The sequence below is a fragment of the Lynx rufus genome, unplaced genomic scaffold, assembly GCF_022079265.1.
Source record: "Lynx rufus isolate CCGP_SWC_20201006 ecotype Redwood Valley unplaced genomic scaffold, mLynRuf1.p SCAF_12, whole genome shotgun sequence".
NCBI classification, from domain to species: Eukaryota; Metazoa; Chordata; class Mammalia; order Carnivora; family Felidae; genus Lynx; species Lynx rufus.
The window spans coordinates 32,041,275-32,066,802 of NW_025814826.1; the positions used below are offsets into that span (position 1 = coordinate 32,041,275).

Sequence of the window (25,528 nt, forward strand, 5' to 3'; positions counted from 1 at the left end):
GTGTCTCTTCCAGACTGGTCTGCTCCACTATCTGGGACCTGACCTAACTTACCACCAGTATCACTATTGACACAAGTCCCTCCATGCTGCTTTGTCTCTTCTCTAATCAAGGATAGGACCTCTTCTTCATTTTCCCCCTCAATCTCTACCAGCCTTACTTCCCCTTTTCTCAGCACTCATTGCTATTTTTCCTGGTATATTTAGCTTTAGTTCAATTTATGAGGCATGTGTTGATCACCTACTATGTGTAAGTAATTATAACAGATGCTAAGATATTTAGTCTGTGTTAAAACTTTCTGGTATTTGGGAATATATTTAAGGATTATTTCTACTTCTGGTCCTGTAGTTTCTGATAAAAGGGCCACTGGAACATAGCTATATTTACTGTCTGCTTACTCAATTGGCACCTGCTACAGAGTTTTGTATTATAGTTATAAGAATGTATATATCTCATCATATTCACCGCCACAATTATAATCAAATTCTTGTTTGTTAAAGTAGTTATTTGAGTGCCTACCAAACAAATGTGTCAGTAGTTGACAGAAGTCAGAAGTTATCTCCATTCCTTGCATGAAAGATGAAGAGAGAAAATGAATATTCTGAGTTTATTCCTTTATTTAATTATACCTAAAACCACTATATGTGTCCATGATAATTAAAATAGAAAAGGGACAAAGCCTTCCCCAACAAGGGACAAAAACAAATAGAAATTATTTCTATTCCTTCCATATGGTAGTACTTTGTTGAGTACTGATGGAATATATCAGTCAGACACATCACTTTAAATATATCTTTTTAAGTTTATTTTTGAGAGCGAGAGAGTGAGCGCGAGCAAGCATGAGCAGGGGAGGGGCAGAGAGAGAGGGAGACACAGAATCTGAAGCGGGCTCCAGGCTCTGGGCTGTCAGCACAGAGCCCAACATGGGGCTCGAATTCATGAATGGTGAGATGGTGACCTGAGCCAAAGTCGGACACTTAACTGACTGAGCCACGTAGGCGCCCCAATCAGACGCATCATTTTAAAAATAGTTATTTTTGGCATGTATTTTGCATTGATATAAAGACACTGTAATGAAGTTGTGCTACCTCACCTTTCCTCTCATTTGTAATACATTTACATAAATAAAGGTGAATCCTATTGCAAGAGGATCTTTATCAGAGAGATATGCCCCAAAGCAGTTAGGGGACACCAAGAAAACCATTTCCTCTTCCTAAGCCTGAGATTCCTCATCCAAAAACTTGGAGACCATCTCATTCACTCTTATAAGTTTCTATGATTCATGTACACACATCAAGTTACACATATTGACATACAGTTAAGGCTATACTTCCTGGCCTCATGATGCTAGGCTTAGCCATGTTACGTGTATCTTCTAAAAGTCAGCTCTTTCTTCCTCTGTCGTAAAAGTAGCAATATCCAAAATGCAGTCATTCCTTCCTTCAGCTTAGATCCTAGAGTAACGGTGATATGCAGGAGAGTCACAACCAATCAACAGCTGACATTAAAATAAATGAAATACACCTTTTTTGTCGTTACTAACCATAACCTAATAAAAGCTAAATACAAAAATTTGCTAATAATTGAATGTCAGTTCATAGCTTAAAACACAAAAACTCAAATTCAATTTAACTGAAGATTGATAATGGAAATGACAAAATGGAAATAAATTAAAAGGGAACTTTTAGGAATAAACATATGTGATATGTGTAGTAAAAGAAATGGACTTAACAGAGAATTTTCCTCATCATTTCTGGCTTGAATCCTTACATGACTAATCCAAATAGGAATCAACATTTTTTAAAAACTGTTCTTCATCATTAAGATATTCCAAGATAATATTTCCACCATTATACAAAGGGCAATCCTCCTTAGCGATCCAGGTTTCCAAAGTATGATCCAAGGGTAAGACTTCTCCTGAAGTAACGTGACATAACCTTAATTTCTGTTAAGGGAAATAAATCATACTGTAATAAACAAACATGCTGGTAAAAGAGTATCCTAAAACTTTTATGAAAAAATTATGACCAGTTGTTACCTTAGCTGTTAATTTATTATTGTCATTTTTAAGACTGCTTAAAGAAGCCGCAAAGTCTATGGCTTTTCCGATGCTCCATCGGTGGCAAAAGAACATTGGTTTGCTCTTCTCTTTGCTCCCCTTAGGTAAGAAAACCTGAAGGTAAACTCTTTCTTTCTGTAAAAATAAAAAGTTAAAATATAGATTATGTATATGACACAGGCATCTCTTTTTGTCTCATGACCTCTCTTCCTGTCTTCTCCTGGTTGGAGGACTACCCTCTAATGATACAACTTTTACTGGGAATACCAATCATAGTACCCATGAATCCACCTAAATGCATGGGCATAGGACTGAAGACCCTAGCTAGGGCGGTCTGTGCAAACGGAAGCATGTAATGTAAAACAGGCCAATCAAAGGCTTTTCCTGAGATTTTTTAAAAAAAATTTTAATGTTTATTTTTGAGAGACAGAGACAGAGCATGAGTAGGGAAGGGGCAGGCTCCAGGCTATGAGCTGTCAGCATAGAGCCCGATGTGGGGCTCAAACTCACAAACCGTGAGATCATGACCTGAGCTGAAGTCAGATGCTTAACCGACTGAGCCACCCAGGCACCCCTCCTGGGATTTTTTTATGTTCAAAAGCTAGAAGGAGGGAAGAGCAATCTGGTTGTTTGGTTTTTGTTTTTTTTTTTTTTAAGTCTTATTGAATTAAACCTGAAGTTACCTATCTATCCCCCTCCAAACCCTCTTAGCTGTTCCTGAACTGATGTGGAAAAGTTTCCTCAAATGGGAAAGGACTCCAATACAGAGAGAAAAGTCAAGGAAACAGATGGACTCTTTTCAAGAGGATGAGTCCTGGAATCCAGTCATCCCTTGAGATCAGATCAATGCATCACTCCCCATTATAGGATTAAAAAAAATTGTTTTCATTAAGTTATTGTTATCAAATTTCTGTCACTTGCAATTTAAAGTTTCCTGATACATAGTAACATTTCACCTGAAAGACCTTACTACATATTTAGTTGCAGCAGGGCTCTTAAGAACAAAAGGTCCAAACAATCAGTCAATAAAATAAGTACCATAACAAAACAGAACGATTCAGAGATTTGGAGACGGTTCCTCTAGTATTTTATGCCCTATATGCTTCCTTACATTGTATTTTCTTGCTAAGTTAACAAATGCAGGAGGAAAAATAAAGAGGAGCAAAGGTGTTTGGCCCCTGATCTTCCCCTATTCCTAACAATTGCTTTAACAAAGTGTAGCTTTACAGACCAATTCCTGCTACAATAAATATTTTGTTACAATTGGATTATCTCTTAATTATAGGGAAAATATCACAATTATGGTAAGAAATAATAGATTCAACACGATTTCCATCTAAACACAAAGGAATTTAGATTTGTTGAAAACCAGTGAAATGTGTCCTAACAGGTAACAAGTATTAAAAGAAAAAAATTATCAGAAATTCAAGCCTTGGGCCAATTCTATAACTTAATAGTTCCTGCTCCAAAGCAAGGTAACAAGAGCATAAATACAAAAGGAAAGAATGTAAAAGTTACAGCCTCACTGAAAGGAAGGAAGGTGGGCAGGAAGGCGCAAGCAAAATATGCTTGAGGATCAAAAACATAACAAATGCAAACAAGTGATAGGTAGGCTGAGCCACAGACTTTCAAGGTTCCAGAAGACAAAGTAGGAGCCAAGAGTTCAGCTTGTGGGTTAATGGGAAACCAGTGCTGCATGGAGGCGAAGTACCTGGCTCTGGCTCACTGCTTGGAAGGAGAAGCTAGTGAGGACTTGTGCTCCAGGAAAGAAAGTTGAAGAAGGTGCTGCTGAATGCTGACTACTGCTTACAGAAAGTAATATTTAGAAAGGCAGAGAAGCACGGATAAAACCTCTTGACAGCAAACAAAGCCAGCATCTTCCAAGTCAGTAAATGGATCCAAAATAATCTGAAAATCTCTGGAGGGCAAAAGCCCAAACTGCCAATCTGAAACCTGGATTGGAATGGAAGTCCTGAGTAAGGCCAGTGGAAGAAAATGCAAAATTGCTCCAAAGGAAGAGGTGAGTGACAACAGTGAGATACAGTTAAGAACCTCCTACTCAAGATGAACGTGCAGAATCTACAAATGGAAATTCAAAAGTTAACCTTACTATGGGCAGATGAGCTAACTGAATTCAAAAAGACATTATAAAAAGTTATTTTTATTTTTTTTATTTTTAAAAAGTTTATTTATTTGGTGGGGAGAGGGGCAGAGGAAGAGGGAGAGAGAGAAACCCAAACAGGCTATCAGCACAGAGCCCAAAGTGGGGCTTGATCTCACAACTATGAGATCAGGACCCGAGCCAAAATCAAGAGTTGGACGCTTAACCAACAGCCACCCAGGCACCCCTAAAAGTTTTTTAAATTATGAAATATCCATAAAAATGGAACAAGAAGGTATGAAACAAAAACAAATGAAGTAAGACAAGCTATGAAGATCCAATGAGAAATATAAAAATGTTTAAGTACAGTTTCTGAAATAAACTCAAACAGGAGAAATTTTGATAATCTTCAATAAAAAGGCTTAATTGACCTGAAGATGGATTTGAGGAAGTCCTCTAGAATGCCGCACAAATAGATACAAAGATAGAAATTATACATCCCAAAAATAGGTCTAACAAGATTTCAGAAGGAAGCAATCTTCAGAGAAAATGACTGTAATTTTCCAAAAGTGAAGAAATAAGTGGAATTAAAGATGTACCTCCAGGCCCAAGCTGGGTAATTAAAATAAATCCAGATGTAGAAACATTGCACTGAAATTGGAAAATACCAAACTCTTAAAAGCTACTAGAGAAAGACTGATTACTCATAAAGCAATAAGATTGACAGATGTTTCCCCAATAATAGACAACAGGGAACAATGAATAGTATATTAAGAGAGTTGAGAGAGTCTCTTAATGGACAATCCAGCTCAAGTGAGGGCAAAATAAGGGCGCTTTCAGACAAAAAAAGACTCAAAGAGTTCACCAATGAAGACTCTTAATGAAAGAACTACCAGTAGTTTAGCCAAAACAAAAGTGAGTCCTAAGGAAAGGAGAAATTCAAAAAAATATGTTGGCCAATTTAAATAGCTATAGTACTGACTTAAAAATCATGTGTGAACAAGGATGATGGGATAGGACATATTCAACTTGAGAAAGCATGTCAAACTCCTGTCTCATTCAAGAGGATACAATACCAAGTAACTTTAAATTCTGAGAGACAAATTGGTATTTAGTTATATATGTTAAAAATTAAAATTGTTAGCACATGTCTATTATCACATTATAAAACATTACAATGGAGACTCTAGATAATACAGTACAAAAAAGGGAACCAGCTAGTATAATTATTAAAAAAATTAAAACTACCCTTATGTTAATGGGGTGTGATTGTTCACCTGGAAATTGAAGGCAAAGAAAAGCATTTGGTAATGTGACTGAACATCTTTTTTCTCTATATTAGAAGTACCTAGATATAGAGGTTGGGGGAAACATTATGTTCACAACAAAACAAAACCCAGGAGATAATTAGGGATGAAAAGGAATAAGACTTAAATGAAAAACATAAAATGTTACAGAAGTCACTAAAACACGATTTTAATAAATGAAAAGGCATACAAGGTTATTAGACAGGAAGACAATGTTCTATAGCACAAACCCAAAGTGAATCCTTCAGGAATGATACTCAGTCAGGACTTGCTAATAGTCAGAACTTGTTGGGAGACTGAATTTTACTTTAACTTTACAGAAATCCCTAGATAATGTATTGAGGTTTTCCATCAGTTACTTATACCTAGTGAGCAGGGAGAGGCCAGAATCTCCACGATAAAGAGGAAGGTATCAAAAGGGTAAAAATCCTCTTGAGAATAGCCAAGGGGGCTTCTCATAAATGGCCAAATCTTTACCTCCTGTCGGCACCATTATTCACAGCTTACATCCTTGTGGGAACTGGGGGACACGGAAAGCCACATTTCTAAAGACCATACTGTGTTCTCATGCTATTTATAATGATTTCTCTCAGTTTCTCCATTTCTCCTTTAAAGAGCCTATGATCTTTAACGTTACTTGCTGGAGTCTGTCACTTAAAACCTTGTCCCATTAGGATAACCATAAAAATCCTAGGTTTGTTTTTTTTTTTTTTAAAGTATAATTAATACACAAGGTTATATTAGTTTTGGTGTAAAGCAGTCATTTAACAAGTTTATACAATTATGCTATGCTCACAAGTATAGCTACCATCTGTCCCTATACAATGCTATTACAATGTCATTGACTATATTCCTAATGCTATGTCTCTTATTCCCATGACTTCTTCATTCCGTAACTAAAAGCCTGTATGTCCCACTCCCCTTCACCTGATTTGCCCATCCCCCCATCTCAGAGAAAGTTTTAGTTTAAATAGAATAAGCATGAATAAATATGAAGAAAAAAACTGCTAAGAAAAAAATATAGGTGAACTTACATTATCATATATTAGAACATTCTATAGAGTTATTGCATCAAATCAATTTGGTACTGACCTGGGAGTAAAAAAAAATATGAGTGGAATAGAATAGGAAATCCAAAAATAGATCCAGTAAAAATAAATCTTAAACTTGTCATGAATTGGAATACCAACTATCATCTTCAAAAGGAAAAATGATTTAATAATTGGTGATGGCAAAGCTAGCTAAAAAACTGGAAGAAAATAAGATTGGGTCCTCAGCTCCTATTACATGCTACAAACAAATTCCAGATGGATTAAAGACAAATGCAAAATGCCAAAAAATAAAAATCCTAAAGAAACCAAAGTGGGGGGTGCGGGGAAGCAGAAAAAGGCACACCTTAGAAAAAATTAAAACACATGTCAACAAGATACATAAGTGAAATCAATATATTTGATATATTTTGAAAACATACCTATAATCAATCTGATTTGGAAAAAGAATATCTATTATATTCCAAGAGTTTCCATAAGAAGTTGTCCAAACAAAATAAAAAGACAGGAGTATGGGTTAACAGGCAACCAAAAAGAAAAATGATCAAAGGGTGATTGAAAGAACAACTACACATGGCTAACAAACATAATAAAAGATGCTCAAACTGAACATGCGAATTAAAGCAATTAGAAGGTATCTTTTTATAGCCATTAGACTGGAACACATTAAAACATATAACAGCTACTAGAAACCATGGGAGGAGGGGAAGCGCACCTCATATCTGGCCACAAGAGGCAGTATATTAAACTGGGTAAGATGGCAGGTTTATCACCCGAGTGATCTTAAATAACTTCAAATCATTCATGTGTGAAATGAGGATATATAATATACCAGGAGGTTGTATTAAGGGAGGTAAAAAAAATTTAAAGCCAAAAATCAATGGCTGGCATAGTGTAATCAGTCAATAAAGGCTATTATAACTATTGCCAGTAGAAATGTAAATTGTTGCAACTTCTTTATAAAGCAGCTTAGCAACATCTATGAAGATTTAAAATACACGTATCCTTTGACCCAACAAACACACTCCTGGGAATTTATCTCACAAAAAGAAGAAACCAGACCAAGACTACTTAGCACAGTAGACAAAACTGGAAACAAAGTGAATGTTCATCAATAGGAAAATGGCAAAGTAAGAATCTACAGACCTGTACATCCACACTATGGAATATTTATCTAGTTTTTAAAGAATGAGTTAGAGCTATACCAGCTCCCTTGAGAAAATTTCTGCTGGGCATTAATAAGGATATATACAGGTAATAATCTACCTAAAACCTGCTTTATTTTCACTTACAGCTATAATCACTATTTGACATGGCAGTATGTATTTAACAGTTAACTCACCACATTGGAATATAAATTCCATGTTGGCAAGGACTTCTATTTACTCTTGTATACCCAGGGCCTGATACATAGTAGGGGCTCAAAAAAAAAGTATTGACTAAATGAGATGATGCCATTTTTATAAAATAATGACCAAAAAACATTCTTTATGCGCTTGCATACATATACAAGTAAACATCCATTTATGTAAATTATACACAGGTATACACACACATATATGTATGCATCCATGTATATGTATAAATATATATGTGTATAAAGACACACATTAATGCAAGGGGAAAAGTTATAGCTACAGACATGTGTCATGCTCCATGATGAACTATTAAGTGCATCACGAATCTGTTTTCTGAGGCCAGCCTACTTGGTTTCGATTTGTAATTCACCACTTACTAGCTATGCTTAACCATTTTGTGCCTGAGTTTTCTTACCTGTTAGGGAGAGATAACAGTTCCTATCTCATAAGCATGTTGTGAGGATTAAATGTGTTAGAAGAGGGCCTAGAACAAAGTAAGTGCTATACAAGTTTTTACTATTATGCCTAAGGAATAAAATAATTGCAAAACAATTTGAGCAATATTATTGGATACTTTAGGGCAGCCCTTCTCAACCTTGTCACTATTGACATTTGGGAATGTCAGAAAACTTTTATTGTGGGCACTGTCCTATGTATAGTTAATCTCTGGCCTATGCCCGCTAGATTTCATAGCATCCCCATGCCCAGTTGTGATCAAAATCACCTTCAGTTGAAAACAACTGCTTTAGTGGGAGGGACATGGACACAGGAGCGTGTGTTTGGTTTTTCTCCTTACAGATCTGTTAAAAGTTACACTTGTAAAGGCATGTACTACATTTGCAATTTTAAAACCAACAAATGAAGTTTTCAAAAAAAAAAAAAAGGAAAATATTAAGAACAATCACTAACAAAAGAAGACTGTAATCAATGGTTTCTAAACCAGCAGAATAAAAGGGAATATAGAAAATGCAATCAACATGAAGGATGTGAGGAGAGAGAAATAAATCAAGGAAAAGGATAAGCAGAAAGCTTAAGATGGAAGAAGTATGTTCAAATGTATCAGTGATCACAATAAATACAAATGGATTCAACTCACCTATAAAAGAGATATTATCAACCTGGATTAAAAAAAGAAAGTCCAGCTATATGCTGCTTACAAAAGACACCCTAAAACAAAACACAGAAAAGTTGAATATAAAAGGGATTTTAAAAGGACGTAACAGTTAAGCATTCACTAAAAGAAAGCTAGTGAAACAGTATTATAATTCACAATAGGATTTAAGGTAAAATTCATAAAGATACAACGATGAAAAAATTTCATGTACCTGATAATATTATTTAGAAAAAACATTAGAATTACAAGAAAGAAATCTGACAAAATCAGTTGTAGCAGGAGATTTTAACACCCTCAGTCTCAGAAACCAATAGATCAAGCAGACCAAAAATTAGTACGCACACACGTACACAGACATGCATATCAATACATACAAATGGGAGGGGTGGCAGGAGAAAGACTGCAAATGACAAAGCAAAATGAGCAAAATGTAAGTAACTGGTACATTTGGATAAAGGATGTGGAAAAAATCATTGTACTACTTTTGTAACTTCTGTGTTTAAAACTGTATCAAGTTACCAAATAAAAAACCCACACTCAAACAAGTAGGTTGAAAATAAATTCACTGTCAAGGTCAGAAGATGGAAAAAGATCAGAAAATCCAACATAAAAGGAAATATAAAAATCAGAATTTAGTGACATTGAAAGCAGAAAACCAGTAGAAAGGTCAATCAAACCAAGATATGCTTCTTACAACTAAAATATAAACACACACACACACACACACACACACACACACACACACACACCTCTAACAAGACTGTTCAAGGAGAAAATAAAGTACAAATGAAACATATTAACAATGAAATGGAATGACTACTAAAGACACAATAGAGATCTTGGAACATAAGAGAAAAACTTGAACAATCAACTGGAAAATCTACATCAGGTAGTAAGTTTTAAGACCAATTAATGTTTACCAAAATTTCAGAAGAAGTGACTATCCAAATAAACCAAGAACTATTTAACACATTGAACCATATTCAAGATTCTCCCCTCAAAAATGGCAACAGATTCAAACGTTGTAACACCCTTTACCAACCCTTCAGGAACAAATAATCCCCATCCTCTACAAAGATTTCAAAGAATAGAAGAGAGAAAGCTACTCAACAAATTTTATGTGCATAGTCTCGCTACTAATAGCGCAAACAATAATATATTAGCTAATCAATTTAGCAGTGCCTTTTAAAAGAATTATATACCAGAGTCAAGTAGTTTGTTTTGGAAGATGTGGGTGATTTTACAGAAAAATAGATTAATGTAATTGAAAACATTCATAAGGAAAGAAAAGATACCTGATCATCCTACTAGAGGTAGAAAAAAAACTTACAGTAAGAATTTATACATATTCATGATATAAAGTCCTAGCAAACTAGGAACAGAAAGAAGTACTGCTCACCTGATAAAGGCTTCTACTGAAAATTTACAGCAAATGTAGTATTTACTGATGAAACTTTAAAATCATTTGCATTAAAGTCAGAGAAATGATGAAGAATCCTACTATCACTCACATTATTCAAGATGTTCTGGAGATCTCAGCCAATACACTAAGACAATAATAATGAGAAAGAGAAAAGAAAATTTGGCAAACACACACACACACACACACACACACACACAACCACAAAACTGTCATTTGCAGAAGATAAGGCTACACAGAAAACATCCCAGAAAATCTAACTATGGGTACTCCTAGGAAGATTATTTGCTGGATGGAAGAACAACATACAACAAACAACGAGCAATAATCAGTCATGAAAGTAAATTTTTTTAAAGTTATTTACAATGGGGGCGCCATTTAAGTTATTTACAATGGGTGGCTCAGTCGGTTAAGCGTCTGACTTCAGGTCATGATCTCAAAGTTCGTGAGTTTGAGCCTGGCATCGGCTCTGTGCTGACAGCTCAGCGCCTGGAGCCTGCTTCAGATTCTGTGTTTCCCTCTCCCTCTGCCCCTCCTGCACTCGCATGCTGTCTCTCTCAAAAATAAACATTTAGAAAAAAAATTTTTTAAGTTATTTACAATGGCAGCAAAAACAATTAGCAGACTAAGATATATAAATATATATGTAATATATATATATGCATTATAAAATGTTAAAGATCAAAAAAAAGACCTAAAGAAAAGTTGGAAAGATCAATCATAGACATAGATGGGAAGAATCAAAATTCTAAAGATGTCAACTGTCTCTAGTTTAAAATTTAGCATTAATTCCTATCAAAATTGCAATTTCAAAGAACGGGTCAAAGTGGTCGTAGGTTTTTGGTTTTGTTTTTTTTTTTTTTTTTTTTTTTTTTTACAAATGAATAAATTGCCAAGAATAGATGTGACTGAAAGAATAACATGGACAGACTTGTCCTTATTATAAAGCTATGATAATTAAGACAGTTTGATATTAATGCAAAGACAAACAGACCAAAGGAACTGAACTGAGATCCCTAAATTAGTCTTACATGTCTAGAACAATATGGTGTATGACAAAGGTATCATTATAAGGAGGAACTCATGATCTTATGACAACAGGAAATCCCTACTGGGGGAAAAATATCTCTATTTACAACTAAATTCGAAATGGAACAAAGAGTTAATTTTTTTTTTTTTTAATTTTTTTTTTTCAACGTTTTTTTATTTTTGGGACAGAGAGAGACAGAGCATGAACGGGGGAGGGACAGAGAGAGAGGGAGACACAGAATCAGAAACGTGCTCCAGGCTCTGAGCCATCAGCCCAGAGCCTGACGCGGGGCTCGAACTCACGGACCGCGAGATCGTGACCTGGCTGAAGTCGGATGCTTAACTGACTGCGCCACCCAGGCGCCCCGAGTTAATTTTTTTTTAACTTCTGAAAGAAAATATAAGAAAATCTCATTTCCAAACATACAAATTAAGGAAAACGATAAATTTGAGTACATTAACATTCTAAAGTCTGAACTACTAAAGAGATTAAAAGCAAAGTGAAAACAAGCCATAGACTGAGAAGATATGTGACATCCATTTACTCAAGAAAGCATCAGAATTCAGAATATATGAACAATCCTATAATTTTTAGCAGTACCAAAAAAAAAAACCCAACAGAAAAATTGTGCAAAGGATATGAATAATTTACACAGGTAAAATGGCCAATAAGTCAATGCAAAGTAGCTGAACCTTATTAGTCACAAAGGAAATTCAACTTTAAACTTCAGTAAATTTAGAAACAAGAAACACCAACTCTCAGACACTGTAGGAATGAGATAAATCAGTACAACAACTGACAACAGTCTAATAAAGCTGAAGATAAGCAAACTCCATGACCCAGCTTGTCTATTTCTAGGTATATTCCCTAAAGTAGCATTTTTCAATCTGATGGTCTCAATCCTTTAGGGGTTATAAAATCAACAGTCTTTAAAATAAAACAGAATAAAAAAACATCAGAGTATATAACACATAAGGCTAGTATGTAACATATAAGGCTACGTATTACTGATAATGTGTTAAGCTATGTATATAGGTATGTAGTATGTATGTACACAAGTACCTACTGGAATGTTCTATAAAATATAATGGATATTATGGAGTTTTAAAGGGACCACCCTAGAAAATCATTCCCACATATACACAAGGATGTTCACTGTTGTAACAGTTTATAATAGCAAAACATCTGAATCTTCATTAGGAAAATGGATAATTTGTGGCATATTCATACTATGGAATAATGTATACCTACTAAAATGAATGAACTAAATGTATCAGCATGGACAAATGTTAAAAATATGATGCCAAGTGAAAAAAAGAGTTGATCTGGTTCACTGTAACTTCTCAAAGTGAAAAAGTCAAAATTATTATCTACGCAGATATATACCATATACCAGTAACAATACATTTCAAGTTCAGATAAGTTGTTATTTGTTGGGTGGGAGGAGTCAAAAGGGGGCTATATTTGAAACATTTTTGTTTTTCAAAATCTGAGACCAACCTGTGGTAATGACTTATCTCCATCAGCATGCATCTTTAATTTCATCAGCGCTACCTTTGCAGCCGTTTCACTGTTTTTTGCACCTTTCCTTCGTTTACTTGCTGTCCCTCCTGTCTTAGAATCTAAGAAATAAGTATAAGCATATAAGCACATAGAATTTTTACATTAAAAATTTCCAGAGTTCTATTATTTGTTATAGTTTTGAAATATACACAAATAACACATAATAGTTATACAGAACCACATTTTTTTTGTTGGTATCATACATGACTATTATAAAAATATCATCAAGGTTGATCTAAGCAATCTCTACATGAAAAAACTCACTGTTATGTGCTTTCCTTTCCAATTTAAGCCTATTTAATCCAAAACAAATCACTAACATTCCTACAGAAAATTTTTTTTTATTGTTTATTTATTTTTGAGAGAGAGAGAGCATGAGTTGGGGAGGAGCAGAGCAGAGAGGGAGAGAGAGAGAGAGAGAGGGAGACACAGAATCTGAAGCAGACTCCAGGCTCTGAGCTGTCCGCACAGAGCCCGATGTAGGGATTGAACTCAGGAACTGTGAGATCGTGACCTGAGCTGAAGTCGGACACTTAACCGACTGAGCCACCCAGGTACCCCTGCAGAAAACTTTTAAGATTTGGTCATAGATTTTAATAAAGGTACTACCCTTAATACAGAATGAAAATTCTGAACATGTTGGCAGAGAGACTGGTTTAAGCAACAGATACATTCTTCCCAGCACCTCAGATTATCAGCAGCATTCACAGAACAGCTGATGAGACTTAATGATTAGTCTTTAGAGAAAGCAAACCACTGCGCTGGCCTTATGAATACCATTTCCAGCCATGATACTTGACCAGCTGATCTAAGTGGCCCAGTAAAAGAGAATATCGGGTAAGTACTTCCATAGAATTTCCAATCTTTCATTGGTCAGCATTCTAAGAAATATGGGCACATAAATGCCATCAAAATCTATACCAGGTTGCAACCATTGGGGCCATTAAAAACACCTTCCAGGGGTGCCTGGGTGGCTCCATTGGTTAAGCATCCAACTTTGGCTCAGGTCATGATCTCACAATTCATGAGTTCAAGCCCCATGTTGGACTCTGTGCTGACAGCTCAGAGCCCGGAGGCTGCTTCAGATTCTGGCTGTCTGTCGGTCTCTCTCTCTCTCTCTCTCTCTCTCTGCCTCTCCCCTGCTCACTCTCTTTCTCTCAAAAATTAACATTAAAAAAAAAAAACCCACCTTCCTTAAGTGGCAAGCTGACATAAGAAGCAGGACTCCATAACTAACAGATATACAGCAGTAAGGAAACAACCAAACTTTCTAGATACTTGCCAATAATGTCTTTAACAAGTTTCTGAGTGGCAGCCATACGAGGCTTAGGAATTTCCAGTCTTTCACATTCATGATCCGACTGATGACGGTGCCTATGAGCAACAGAAGAGTGACACTAGTTCACGTATTTGCAAGACTTAAACAGATACATAGAATTTGAATGGTCTGAGTGATCACCTCAGGCAAAAATTCTTCTCACAGTAAGGACATTTAACTGGCACAAGCTCTCTTTCAGCACAGTCCCTGAATGAGCATGGGTAAGATGTGGGCTTATCCGACTTCAGTCTCTCATTGATTATGGTCACCTGAAAATGGAAAAAGGAGGAAATGGCATTATAGAGTTCATATATAACACAAATCAACATCTATTTTGGAAGGCAACATATGTAACATTTTTGCTTAAACTTGTTAGAGCAACTTACATTCTCTCACCTAACAGATTATAATAAATGTTTGTGTGATAAATGATTACTGTGCTGACTGTTCTACATTTTCATAACTTTCTTACTATGGTGTATTTATCTTCTAAGTCAAGTTAAAATGACTATTCAGTTACTCTTCATAATTTTAGAGTTCTACTCTGTACCAGTCCTAAACAAAGATGCCCCCATAATAATATGCTTAGGTGACCATCTCATCAACCCTCAAAGAGCAAGTCATAACTACTTTCTATGCTGACTTTAGTTTAATACGTATATATATGAAAGAACACTTAAAATTATGTTTATGATACAGAAGATTAAAGACAGTTTCTGTAATGATACATTCTCTATTCTGCATGTATTATTGTATTACCAGCAAATATTACATCAGAAGAAGAGATGTTACAAGATTAAAAAATATATATATCCAGGTCAGGATAGTTTGAGTTTTAAATAACCATGTTTCTAGAGTTGAATGAACTTTTGCAGGCTCCGTGATGTCAACCCAGAGCCTCATGTAGAGCTGGATCTCATCAACCCTCTGATCAGGAGGTGAGCCAAAATCAAGAGTCAGACAGACGCTCAATCACCTGAGCCACCCGGGTGCCCCAAGATAATTTCTTAAAATCTACAACCAAAGGGCATTCGTCTATATAAATGGTAGTTATACCTTGTTGGAATTAATTTTAATATTTATTTTGACAGGAAGAGAGAGCACACAAGCACAAGAGGGGAAACGGAGGGAAGGGGGGGAGAGGGAGGGAAGAGGAAGGGGGAGGAGGAGGGGGGAGGGGGAAAGGACCAGCAGCAGCAGCAGCAGCAGCAGCAGCAGGGGACATGCAGAGGGAGAGAAAGAGAGAAAATCCCAAGCAGGGTCCTCCATGCTGTTAGGAGGAGATCATGAGATCATGACCTGAGCTGAAATCCAATCAGACACTTAACTGACTGAGCCACCTAGGTGCCCCTTGGGGTTAACTTCTTAACTACTTTTCCAAATTTGTTCTAATGGTCCACTGGTAAAACGATTTTCAATTCATTATTTAATTAATGAGATCTAATTGACATTGCACAAGAGACGTTCATAGAAATCAAATATTGTAAGAAAAAGGAAAGTACAAGGATTTACAAGCTGCATAAGAAACATTAATATGTTTACTATGACTATTTCTCTCCAACTAATCCTGCATAATACCAATATGCTAATTTTTATTTTCATCACATAAATCACCTCAACCTCAAAGGACCAGATTTGAACAGAAGTTCATTTAACTCGAATTTTCTATAATTGAGAGAACAGATATAAAAATCCTCAGTAAAGTGCTTGGTAATTGCTGGTCAGGAATAAATACTAACTGAAAAGTGTGGGTCAAATGCTTCTTTCTAAATGGAGTGAGCTCAGTTTAACTTTCTGCCTTTCTCGGACCAAAGGAGGTGGAGCCACTTATTATGAGTTGGAGAAAATTACATTTGGCATGCTGGGCTCAGCTTTCTCTTCAAGGCCTAACCTGGTGAAGCACTGTGTGATTGGTGGGAAAATCTGCCTAATTCTGAATCTCCTTTGCACCCTAGTAGGCTCTACACTAAGCTTCATTCAGTTTATCCTTTATGAGTAATAAAGAGGATACTTTGGCTTCTATTTAACAGCCCTTATTAATGTCTCAATTTGGTCAGAATTGGTGTGGGGATTTTTATCGGACTACAAGTTTGTTCTTGGTGATCTAAGGCCAATCGAGTCAGAACAATCTGCAACCACACAATCCTAACACCAGGATCCAGGGAAAATGAACAAAACAGTGAAGGTGAACTGGAAGGAGTATATGATGAGGCTGTTAATTCCACTGTATATTTATAAATATAGAGCCTAAAGCTGTAAGTGGGCTAAGTAAACATAACGGAAATATACGAGAATTCTAACGATTTGTCATTACTAAGGAGACCAATTTTTCTTTAAAACGAACTATGAAAAATAACAAAATGAAGTAAGAGCCTCTTTACATCATCAGTTTAGCATGCCAAATTTTAATCTGTGGTACACTGACTGGTTTTAAACTGAATCAAACTCAAAATCAAAGTACATAAACAGAAACAGGTTTTATTAAGAGAACTATTAACATACCTCACGACAGCTGTGTGACTCCCTGCTTCTGTGTTCAAGGCTTAAATAATTAAAAAAAAAAAAGTGTTTATTTAAATACAAACAATCAAATATAACTACAGTTAATTGGAGATATTTTAGTGGCTAGTATCCTTAAGATTAGTTACATGACATTAAAACTCTGCATATAATAAGCTGAAATGGCAAAAGGTAGAGTATCTAGAGTCTCAAAACCCAACTGTTGAATGTACACAAATACGATTCACCACTCTAACATACCTTTGAGTGCTCCAAGGTGTGTGCAAATAAAAGGAGTTAAAAGATTCTTTGTATTTCTCAAAGACCATCACAAATAAAATGTCAAAGAAGTGCTCTTGTTCTAAAGGACTTAAAAATATGCATTACTTTTATTTAATCCTAATAAATCTTTGAGTGATCTTCTGAAAATAATTCTTTCAGTGTTCTATTTAATCAATGAAATGCCTAAAATATCAAAGTTTAATTACAAAGAAAACACATTTTCCAAAAATCTTTGGTTAGGTTCCAGGTTTTACTTTGCATGTGATATGTGTACGAAGAACATGTGATAGCCAACTTAAGAGATGTATAGGTTGGGCTCTTCATTTGATTAACTAAGATGAAGAGTAGTAACAATACCTGGATTTTTTTTTCTACCGTATTCTTTGAATTGTGGATATGTTCTCCCCTTACGATTAAGACACAAATACAACTTTTACACACACAAAAAAAATCACACACATAAATCCATTTCTGAAAGTTTGAAGTTTAGCCACATATATCCACAAGTAATCAGAGCCTATGCCTAATCTTTTTTCTAATTATGAATATAAAATATCAATGGCTAAAGAACTATTTTAAATCATTCTGCTTTTCAGAAATAAATGTCTTATTACAAACACTAAAATTATTCCCAAATGCTGCATAAAGATTTAACTTACCAAAATACTCCTGAACAACCATCACAAACAAATGGGAGAAAATCTAAAATTGAGGGAAAATGTTATAATGTTATATGCACTGGTCAGTATCCAATTTTGATTTAGTTTCCTTAAAAAGATTTTTAGAAGTACTGAACTACATCTATTGGAGAACTTTCCTTTTTGACCAATATCCTAGTGTAACAAGTAGCTAAACAAAAGCTATCAAAACCTCAAGCACGGAGAGTAACTGGATTATCAGAAGATAAATGTTACTTGTAGTGTGCTAAATCAGAAAAAAAGTTCTGGGTTGTTATGGTTGACCAGATTTACTATGTGTTATTTCTGAGTACCTTATACTGCAGAAGTCCTGCATTTGAAGTGAAAATCCTGGGTTTCGATTATGATTCCACAGTTTATTAATCTAGCAACACTACAAACTGTTTAACAGTAGAGCTTTGTGGGAGGGGGTGGAAAGAAGAAGGCAGAGTAGGAGGATTCTGAGCTCACCTCCTCCCATCAGCAAACCAAGATAACAGCTACATCTGAAAACCACCTGAAGACAGCTAGAACAGACCTTCCACACTTAATCCTACCGAGAGAGGCCACACTAGAAGTGTAGGAGGGGTGCAGACAGTTAGGAACCAAACCTGTGTAAGACTTCCCATCAATGGAAGAGACACCACAAAACACGGAAAAGCTAGAGGATCAGAGCCCATACCGTGCACCCCAGTCACTGGGAACAGGAAGTCCCAGAACATCTGCCTTTGAAAACCAGGGAGGCTAAACTTGGCAAATTTCTAAAATCAGTGGGGCTTAACTCCAGGTACTTCAAAAATCTCCAAGAGCTGGAGGCAATAGTAAATTGAGTCCTGACCCTTAAAGAGCCAACATGATAAATAACTGCTGGAAACTAGCACAGAAGCAGCAGTTTGAAAAACACCTGGGGTATTCATGAAAGCAATTCATTTACTAATCTCAGAGTGTGCACTAGAGAGACAGGGATCTCCAGCAGACCTCTCCAAGAACAAAAGTGCTAGGAGGCACCATTTCTCTTCTCCTCTCCCAGGCCAGATAGCTGTACGCTTGGAGAAACGAGCACTAACTACCGACCACCTTGCCAGCACCCTGTGTCTGCCCATGTATTCACCTACGTTTCCACCACATCCAACCCGCTCACTTCAACAGACTCCCTCCAGAGTGGCTCCTCTCCTGTCACACTACAAGCAGTCCCAGCAGGGACCAGTGTCACTCCAAAGCGACTCCTGCCCTGCGGAGAGATGGAGATAATCCCACACACCAGTCTGCCCAAAGTTCCAGCAACTTTTAGCAGGCCACGCAGCAGGGAAAGCCCTGCTGTTCAGTGGGATCACAGAGGCTGATGGCAGACACCTAGTCTGATTGCTGGCCCACTCACCTACAGGCCCACCAGGGTCTCTCAACAATATAGGAACCAAATTCCACCCAGTAGCAGGCAAAGTAGGTCTTGCAGCCAACAGGGATGAAGGCAAAGGAGGCTCAGGCACAACAGTGTGCACACAGCCCATCCAGAAGACATCCCTGGAACAGATGGTTCTAGCAACCAGAGGGTACTGTGCTACAAGGCACCACAGGACCTCTTCTACAGAAGTACACTAACTTTCACCACCAAGACACATAGCAGATCTCCCAAATACAAACACGGAGAGTTACACAGTATGCAGAGGCAGGAATAGGTCCCAAATGAAAGAACAGGGCAAAGTCACAGAAAAGAGCTTAAAGAAACTGAGATAAGCACTATGCCCGAAAAAGCAAGTATAAGTCACAAAGATACTCAATGGACTTGAGAAAAGAATGGATGAAATCAGTGAGAACTTCAACACATAGACAGAAAATGTAAAACAGAACCAGTCAGAGATGAAGAATTCAATAACTGAAATAAACACACTAGAGAGAACAAGAGATTAGGAAAGGCAGAGGAACAGATCAGCAATCTAGAAGACAGGATAATGAAAAGCAACCAAGCTGGAGAAAAAGAAAAAACAATAAATGAGAATAGGATAAGGGAACTCAGCAACATCATCAAGCGTACTAAAAAGCACGTGATAGGGGCACCTGGGTGGCGCAGTCGGTTAAGCGTCCGACTTCAGCCAGGTCACGATCTCGCGGTCCGTGAGTTCGAGCCCCGCGTCGGGCTCTGGGCTGATGGCTCAGAGCCTGGAGCCTGTTTCCGATTCTGTGTCTCCCTCTCTCTCTGCCCCTCCCCCGTTCATGCTCTGTCTCTCTCTGTCCCAAAAATAAATAAACGTTGAAAAAAAAAAAATTTAAAAAAAAAAAAAGCACGTGATAGGGAGCCCAGAAGAAGAGAGAGAAGGGGGCAGAAAAATTACTTGAAGAAATAATAACAAACATACCCAAATCTGAGGAAGGAAACAGCCATCCATATCTAAGAAGTGAAGACAACCTATAACAAGATGTACTCAAGAAGGTTCATACCAATTATAATTAACATGGCAAAAAGACAATTTTAAAAGCAGCAAGAAAAAAAAAAAAAAAAAAAACCAGGCATATATATAAGGAAAACTCCATAAGGCTACCAGCAAAAACTTTTTAGGCCAGAAGGTAGTGGCATGATATATTCAAAGTACTAAAAGGAAAAAACCTGCAAACAAAAATACTCTACCCATCAAGGTTATCACTCGGTATAGAAGGAGAGATAAAGTTTCCCAGATAAGCGAAAGTTAAAGGAGTTCATCACCGCTAAACCAGCCCTACACAAGACGTTGAAGGGAATTCTGAGTGGAAAGAAAACACCTTAAGTAGAAGAAACTTACGAAAGGAAAATATTCCACAGGTAAAAGCAAACATATAATAAAGGTAGTAGATAAATCACTTATAAAACTAGCATGAAAATTAAAAGGCAGTAATTAAGGATATCCACAAAAATGAGTCCTAAAATTAGGTAAAACATGATATATACATAAAACATAGGTGGGGGGTGGAGAGTAAAAATTTAGTGCTTTTTAAAATGTTCAAGTTTAAGTAACCATCACATTAATATAAACTGCTGTATGCATAAGATGTTATATATGAACCTCACAGTAACCATAAATCAAAAACCTGTAAGACATACACAAATAATAAAGAGAAAGAAATCCAAGCATAACACTAAAGAAAGCCATCAGACCACAAGAGAAGAGAAAAAGGAACATGAGCACTACAAAAACAACCATGAAACAAGTAACAAAATGGCAATAACTACATACTTGTCAATAATTACTTTAAATGTAAATGGACTAAATGCTCCAATCAAAAGACATAGGGCAACTGAATGGATTAAAAAACGAGACCCATCTATATGCTACCTATAAGGGACTTACTTCAGACCTAAAGACACACAAACAGACTGAAAGTAAAGGGCTGAAAAAACCTAACATGCAAATGGAAGCCAAAAAAAGGCCAAGGCAACAAACACTGTAACAAGAGACAAAGCCTACTACATGAAGACAAAAAGTAACAATCCAACATGAAGATATAACAATTGTAAATATCTATGTACCCAACATAGAAGAACTCAAATACATAAAGCAATTACTAACAGACATAAAGGGAGAAACTGACAGCAATATAAAAATAGTGGGTACTTTAACAATCCACTTGCATCAATGGATAAATCATCCAAACAGAAAATCAATATGGAAACAGTGATTTTGAATGAAACATTAGACCAAATGGACCTAACAGACATATACAGGACATTCCATCCAAAAACAGAATACATTCTCTAAGACCACATATTAGGCCACAAAACTAGTCTTAATAAATTTAGGAAGACTGTCCAACTAGGATGGTATGAAATGAGAAATCCATTACAAGAAAAAGTCTGGAAAGACCGTAAATACTTGGAGGCTCAACAACATGCTATCAAATAATGAATCAACAGAGGAAATCAAAAATACATGAAGATAAATGAAAATGAAAACACAATGGTCTAAAATCTTACATGGTCAAATAACCTACAAAATAGGAGGCAAGAATATGCAATGGAAAAAGAGTCTCTTCAATAAATGGTGTTTGGAAAACTGAACATGTAAAAGAATGAAACTGAACAAATTTCTTACACCATACACAAAAATAAACTCAAAATGGATTAAAGACTTACATGTGAGACCTGAAAACATAAAACTCCTAGAAAACTTAGGTAAGGGTAACAAAAACAAACTTGGGACTACAGCTAATAAAAAGCTTTTGTGCACTGAAGGAAAACATTAACAAAAAGGCAATCTACTGAATGGGAGAAGATATTTGCAAATGATCTGACAAGGGGTGAATATCTCAAATATAAAAAAATAATAAATAAATAAATAACTTATACAGCTCAAAAACCAAAAAAAACCCACAAATAACTCCATTAAAAAAAAAATGAGCAGAGGACCTGAATATACCTTTTTCCAAAGAAGATATAGAAATGGCCAATAGAACTATGAAAAGATGTTTAAATCACTAATCCTCAAGAAAATGCAAATCAAAAGCACAATGAAATATCACCTTACACCTATCAGAACGGCTAAAATCAAACACACAAGAAATAAGTGTCTGCAAAGATGTGGAGAAAAGAGACCCTCATACACTGTTGGTAAGAATGTAAATTGGTTCAGTCACTGTGAAAAACAGTATGGAGGTTCCTGAAAAAGTTAAAAATAGAAATACCATATGATCCAATAATCTCACTACTCATTATTGACCCAAAGAAAATAAAAACAGTAATTCAAAAAGTTCTATGCATCCCTGTGTTTACTGCAGCAGTATTTACAATAGCCAAGATACGGAAGCAGCCCAAGTGTCCATCAATAGAGGAATGGATAAAGAGGTGGTATGTACACATACTATGGAATATTACTCAGCCGTAAAGAATGAGATCTTGCCATTTGTGACAACATAAATGAACCAGAAGAGTATCATAAATGAAATACCATATGATTTCACTTGTACGTGGAACCTAAAAAACAAAACAGAGAAACCAAAAACCTGACAACTACATAAAACAAACTGCTGGTTGCCAGAGGACAGGTGGGTGAGGAGATGGGCAAAATAGATAAAGGGGATTAAGAGGTACAAACTTCCAGGTATAAAGTAAGTCACAGAAATGAAAGGTACAGCATAGTGAATATAATCAATATTATAACAACATTGTATGGTGACAATGGTGACTACATTTATCATGGTAAGCACTGAGTAATACATATGGAATTGCTGAATCTATTACACACCTGAAACTAATAACATTGTATGTTAACTATGCCAATTAAAAAGTTATAGGGAAATAAAATGAACCATTTGTATTACTCAGTAAAATATTTTAAAAAAATAGGGCTTTGGATATATATTTGATATAGAATATAGTACTCTGTGTGTGTGTGTGTGTGTGTATGCACACAAAACCAAAGCTCTATTATCAGGTAGTATAGACATAAATAGATATTAGGTACAGGCATATCATGTCTTCTGTATGTACATGTTTATATGTGTGTACATATTTCTATACTGTATGTCACACGTACTTCACAGGTTAATTGCAAAAACCAAATGAGATAGATGTAAAAGATATGAATAGGAAGTAACTAATTAGTAATAACTGCAACAATTAACTTGTTTTGAATACACTGAACTCAGAAAAATCCTGTGGTGACTATGGGGAAATGTGTTCAAAGATACTTCAGAAATCCAATAGATAAATTGATACTGCCATATTTAGTCCTGAATTGTTTTTCCTTTCTGTTGAGGAACAACTAAGCTAGGAAATGAATTTTTGAAAAGCACACAAAAGTATCCACTCTCACTAGATACAATCACTCTCCAAATTATTGACTGTTTAAACTATTTTGACCTCATATTACAGTATACAGCCAAGTGAAGCTGCAAATGTCCAATCACATCACTTTTACAAAGTGAAGACAAAAGGCACCACACTTTACAGAAAGACTACAATTGCCCTGCAAAAGATCTCATCCTACAGGATACCTTATCCAAAACAGAAAGAAGAGATCCTATTATAATCCACAAGGATCCCTGGATAATTCAGTTTGTGGAACAAGAGACTGAACAAAGCTCTTCTTCTTATACCTCAGAAGTAGCCTAAGTGAATTGACACCACTGTTCTGAAGTACGACACTGTGAGCATGTTTCAGGCCAAGGAAGTATGTATTCATTTGTCAACAAGAAACTGAACCATAAAATACTGTTCAACTTTTATGCCTCTTTTAAATTGGAGAAATTGTACATGCTTGCACTTTTGGTGATGAACTAAAAATTAAATGCAAACCAAGAGGACCCAGAAGGAAGAGTTAAGATGAAGGTAATTTCCTGACACCATCCCTCTATCCAACAAAAGCTAAACAAAATTTAGGATACTCACATAATACCCTCTAAAAACCCCTCTCTGCTAGTCCAAAAGAGCTACACCCTGGTCTCATTTCATATATATTTATACTTTAAGAGCTATCAGAAGTTGGTATATACCATGGATTTGGTAATCAGGTATACAAGACATAAACATAATTTACAGTCAAAACCCAATTGGCTAAGGTTCTCTGTGAAAGATGTGCAAGGAAATAGGTTTCCTGAACGGCTGGCCATGACAGCTAGTGGTAAAAGATACACACAGAGTGCTGTAGGTAACAAGAACCTACCAGGGATTGTGCCCTTTTGCCCACTGACCACAACAGGTATCACGAATCAGTTGTTAACATTCCCATGAAATCTGGGCTAAATGTCAAGAGTACTCCATTCACCAGGTACCTACTACCAATAACCGAGGCTGCAGTGAGAGATGAAACCTGTTTGCCACCCAGGCAAACAGTGGCCAACAGTCATAGCACACATTTGGGAGTGAAACTTGGGTACCAAAGACTGAGCATTCTATACCGCTGTAATGCTTTGGGAACTTGCCTGCTCCAGATGCAGGCCATCCTAAGGCCTGTGCCATACTACCACTGACTATTACATTGGACTGTGTGTATATCACATCGTCTCTCAGTTCAGCATAGAGAGAACATCACCTTATTAATGCTCCAAACTGCAGATTATTCTGAAAGCTTTTCTATGGAAAAGATCGTGTTGTATACCCTCCTATGCAGTTCCAGCACCAAAACTGATGCTCAATAAATGTTGAGTCAGTGATATTCAAAGAATGACATAACTGAGTGAGCATGGTGATCATCCTAGTAGAAACCCGAGGAGGAGAGTCTGATCAAAGCTAAGGGCGTTCTCACTAGAAGCTGCGAAGACCAGGTTTAAAACGGATCTCGCTCAACTCCTTCATCTGACAGATGAGGAACAGATAAATAGTTTGGGAAAGAGAGGGGTCTTGCCCAAGGCCGCAGTGGCAGGACCAGAGGGGAACACAGGTCTCCACACTCCCAGACCTAAGTGTCAGAAAGGACTGGGAGCGACGCAACTTCTTGGCAAAGCGCACTCGAAACCCAAAATGAACACTGCAAGCCATGTTTCCAGAAATTGCATAGTTCCCTTCCAAAGAGACCGCCAGACTGCCAAAGGCTCAGGGGCAACAAAAATACCAACACATCTCACTGCCGACCCAGGAGGGACGTACCCGCCCTGCCTCCTCAGACTCGACCCCGGCCCACGACCTCCCCTCACCCACCGCCACTACCCGTGGAGGCTCAGCAGGGTACACATCTACCACGCCTAGAGTTAAGGACAGCTAGATCACCTCGCTGCCGGCAATGCTCCACCTGGCAGTGCTGTCCTATGTCCAATTCCGCCATAGCACAGCGCCGCAAGAGGCGGGGCT

At 36.7% G+C, this 25,528-nt stretch overlaps 1 protein-coding gene across 1 annotated transcript; it reads right to left on the reverse strand.

Moving 5' to 3' along the window:
• Window positions 1-961: 961 nt before the first annotated feature.
• Window positions 962-25,508, reverse strand: ZFAND1 (zinc finger AN1-type containing 1). Its single transcript, XM_047074082.1, has 8 exons — window positions 25,448-25,508; window positions 17,758-17,800; window positions 16,820-16,859; window positions 14,459-14,586; window positions 14,282-14,373; window positions 12,937-13,058; window positions 2,037-2,192; window positions 962-1,943 (listed from the first exon to the last, which is right to left on the reverse strand). Exons 1-8 carry the CDS (start codon window positions 25,500-25,502, stop codon window positions 1,773-1,775), a joined length of 807 nt encoding a protein of 268 aa, XP_046930038.1. The 5' UTR covers window positions 25,503-25,508; the 3' UTR covers window positions 962-1,772.
• Between the last annotated feature and the right edge of the window lie 20 nt (window positions 25,509-25,528).

Coding starts and splice junctions, on each gene's coding strand:
- ZFAND1 (XM_047074082.1), bottom strand. CDS start 25,502: ATGGCGGAATTGGACATAGGACAGCACTGCCAGGTGGAGCATTGCCGG. Junction 17,801..25,447: donor GGAGCATTGCCGGCAGCGAG/GTGATCTAGCTG, acceptor CCTCAATTTTAG/ATTTTCTCCCATTTGTTTGT. Junction 14,587..16,819: donor AGTCACACAGCTGTCGTGAG/GTATGTTAATAG, acceptor TTCCATTTTCAG/GTGACCATAATCAATGAGAG.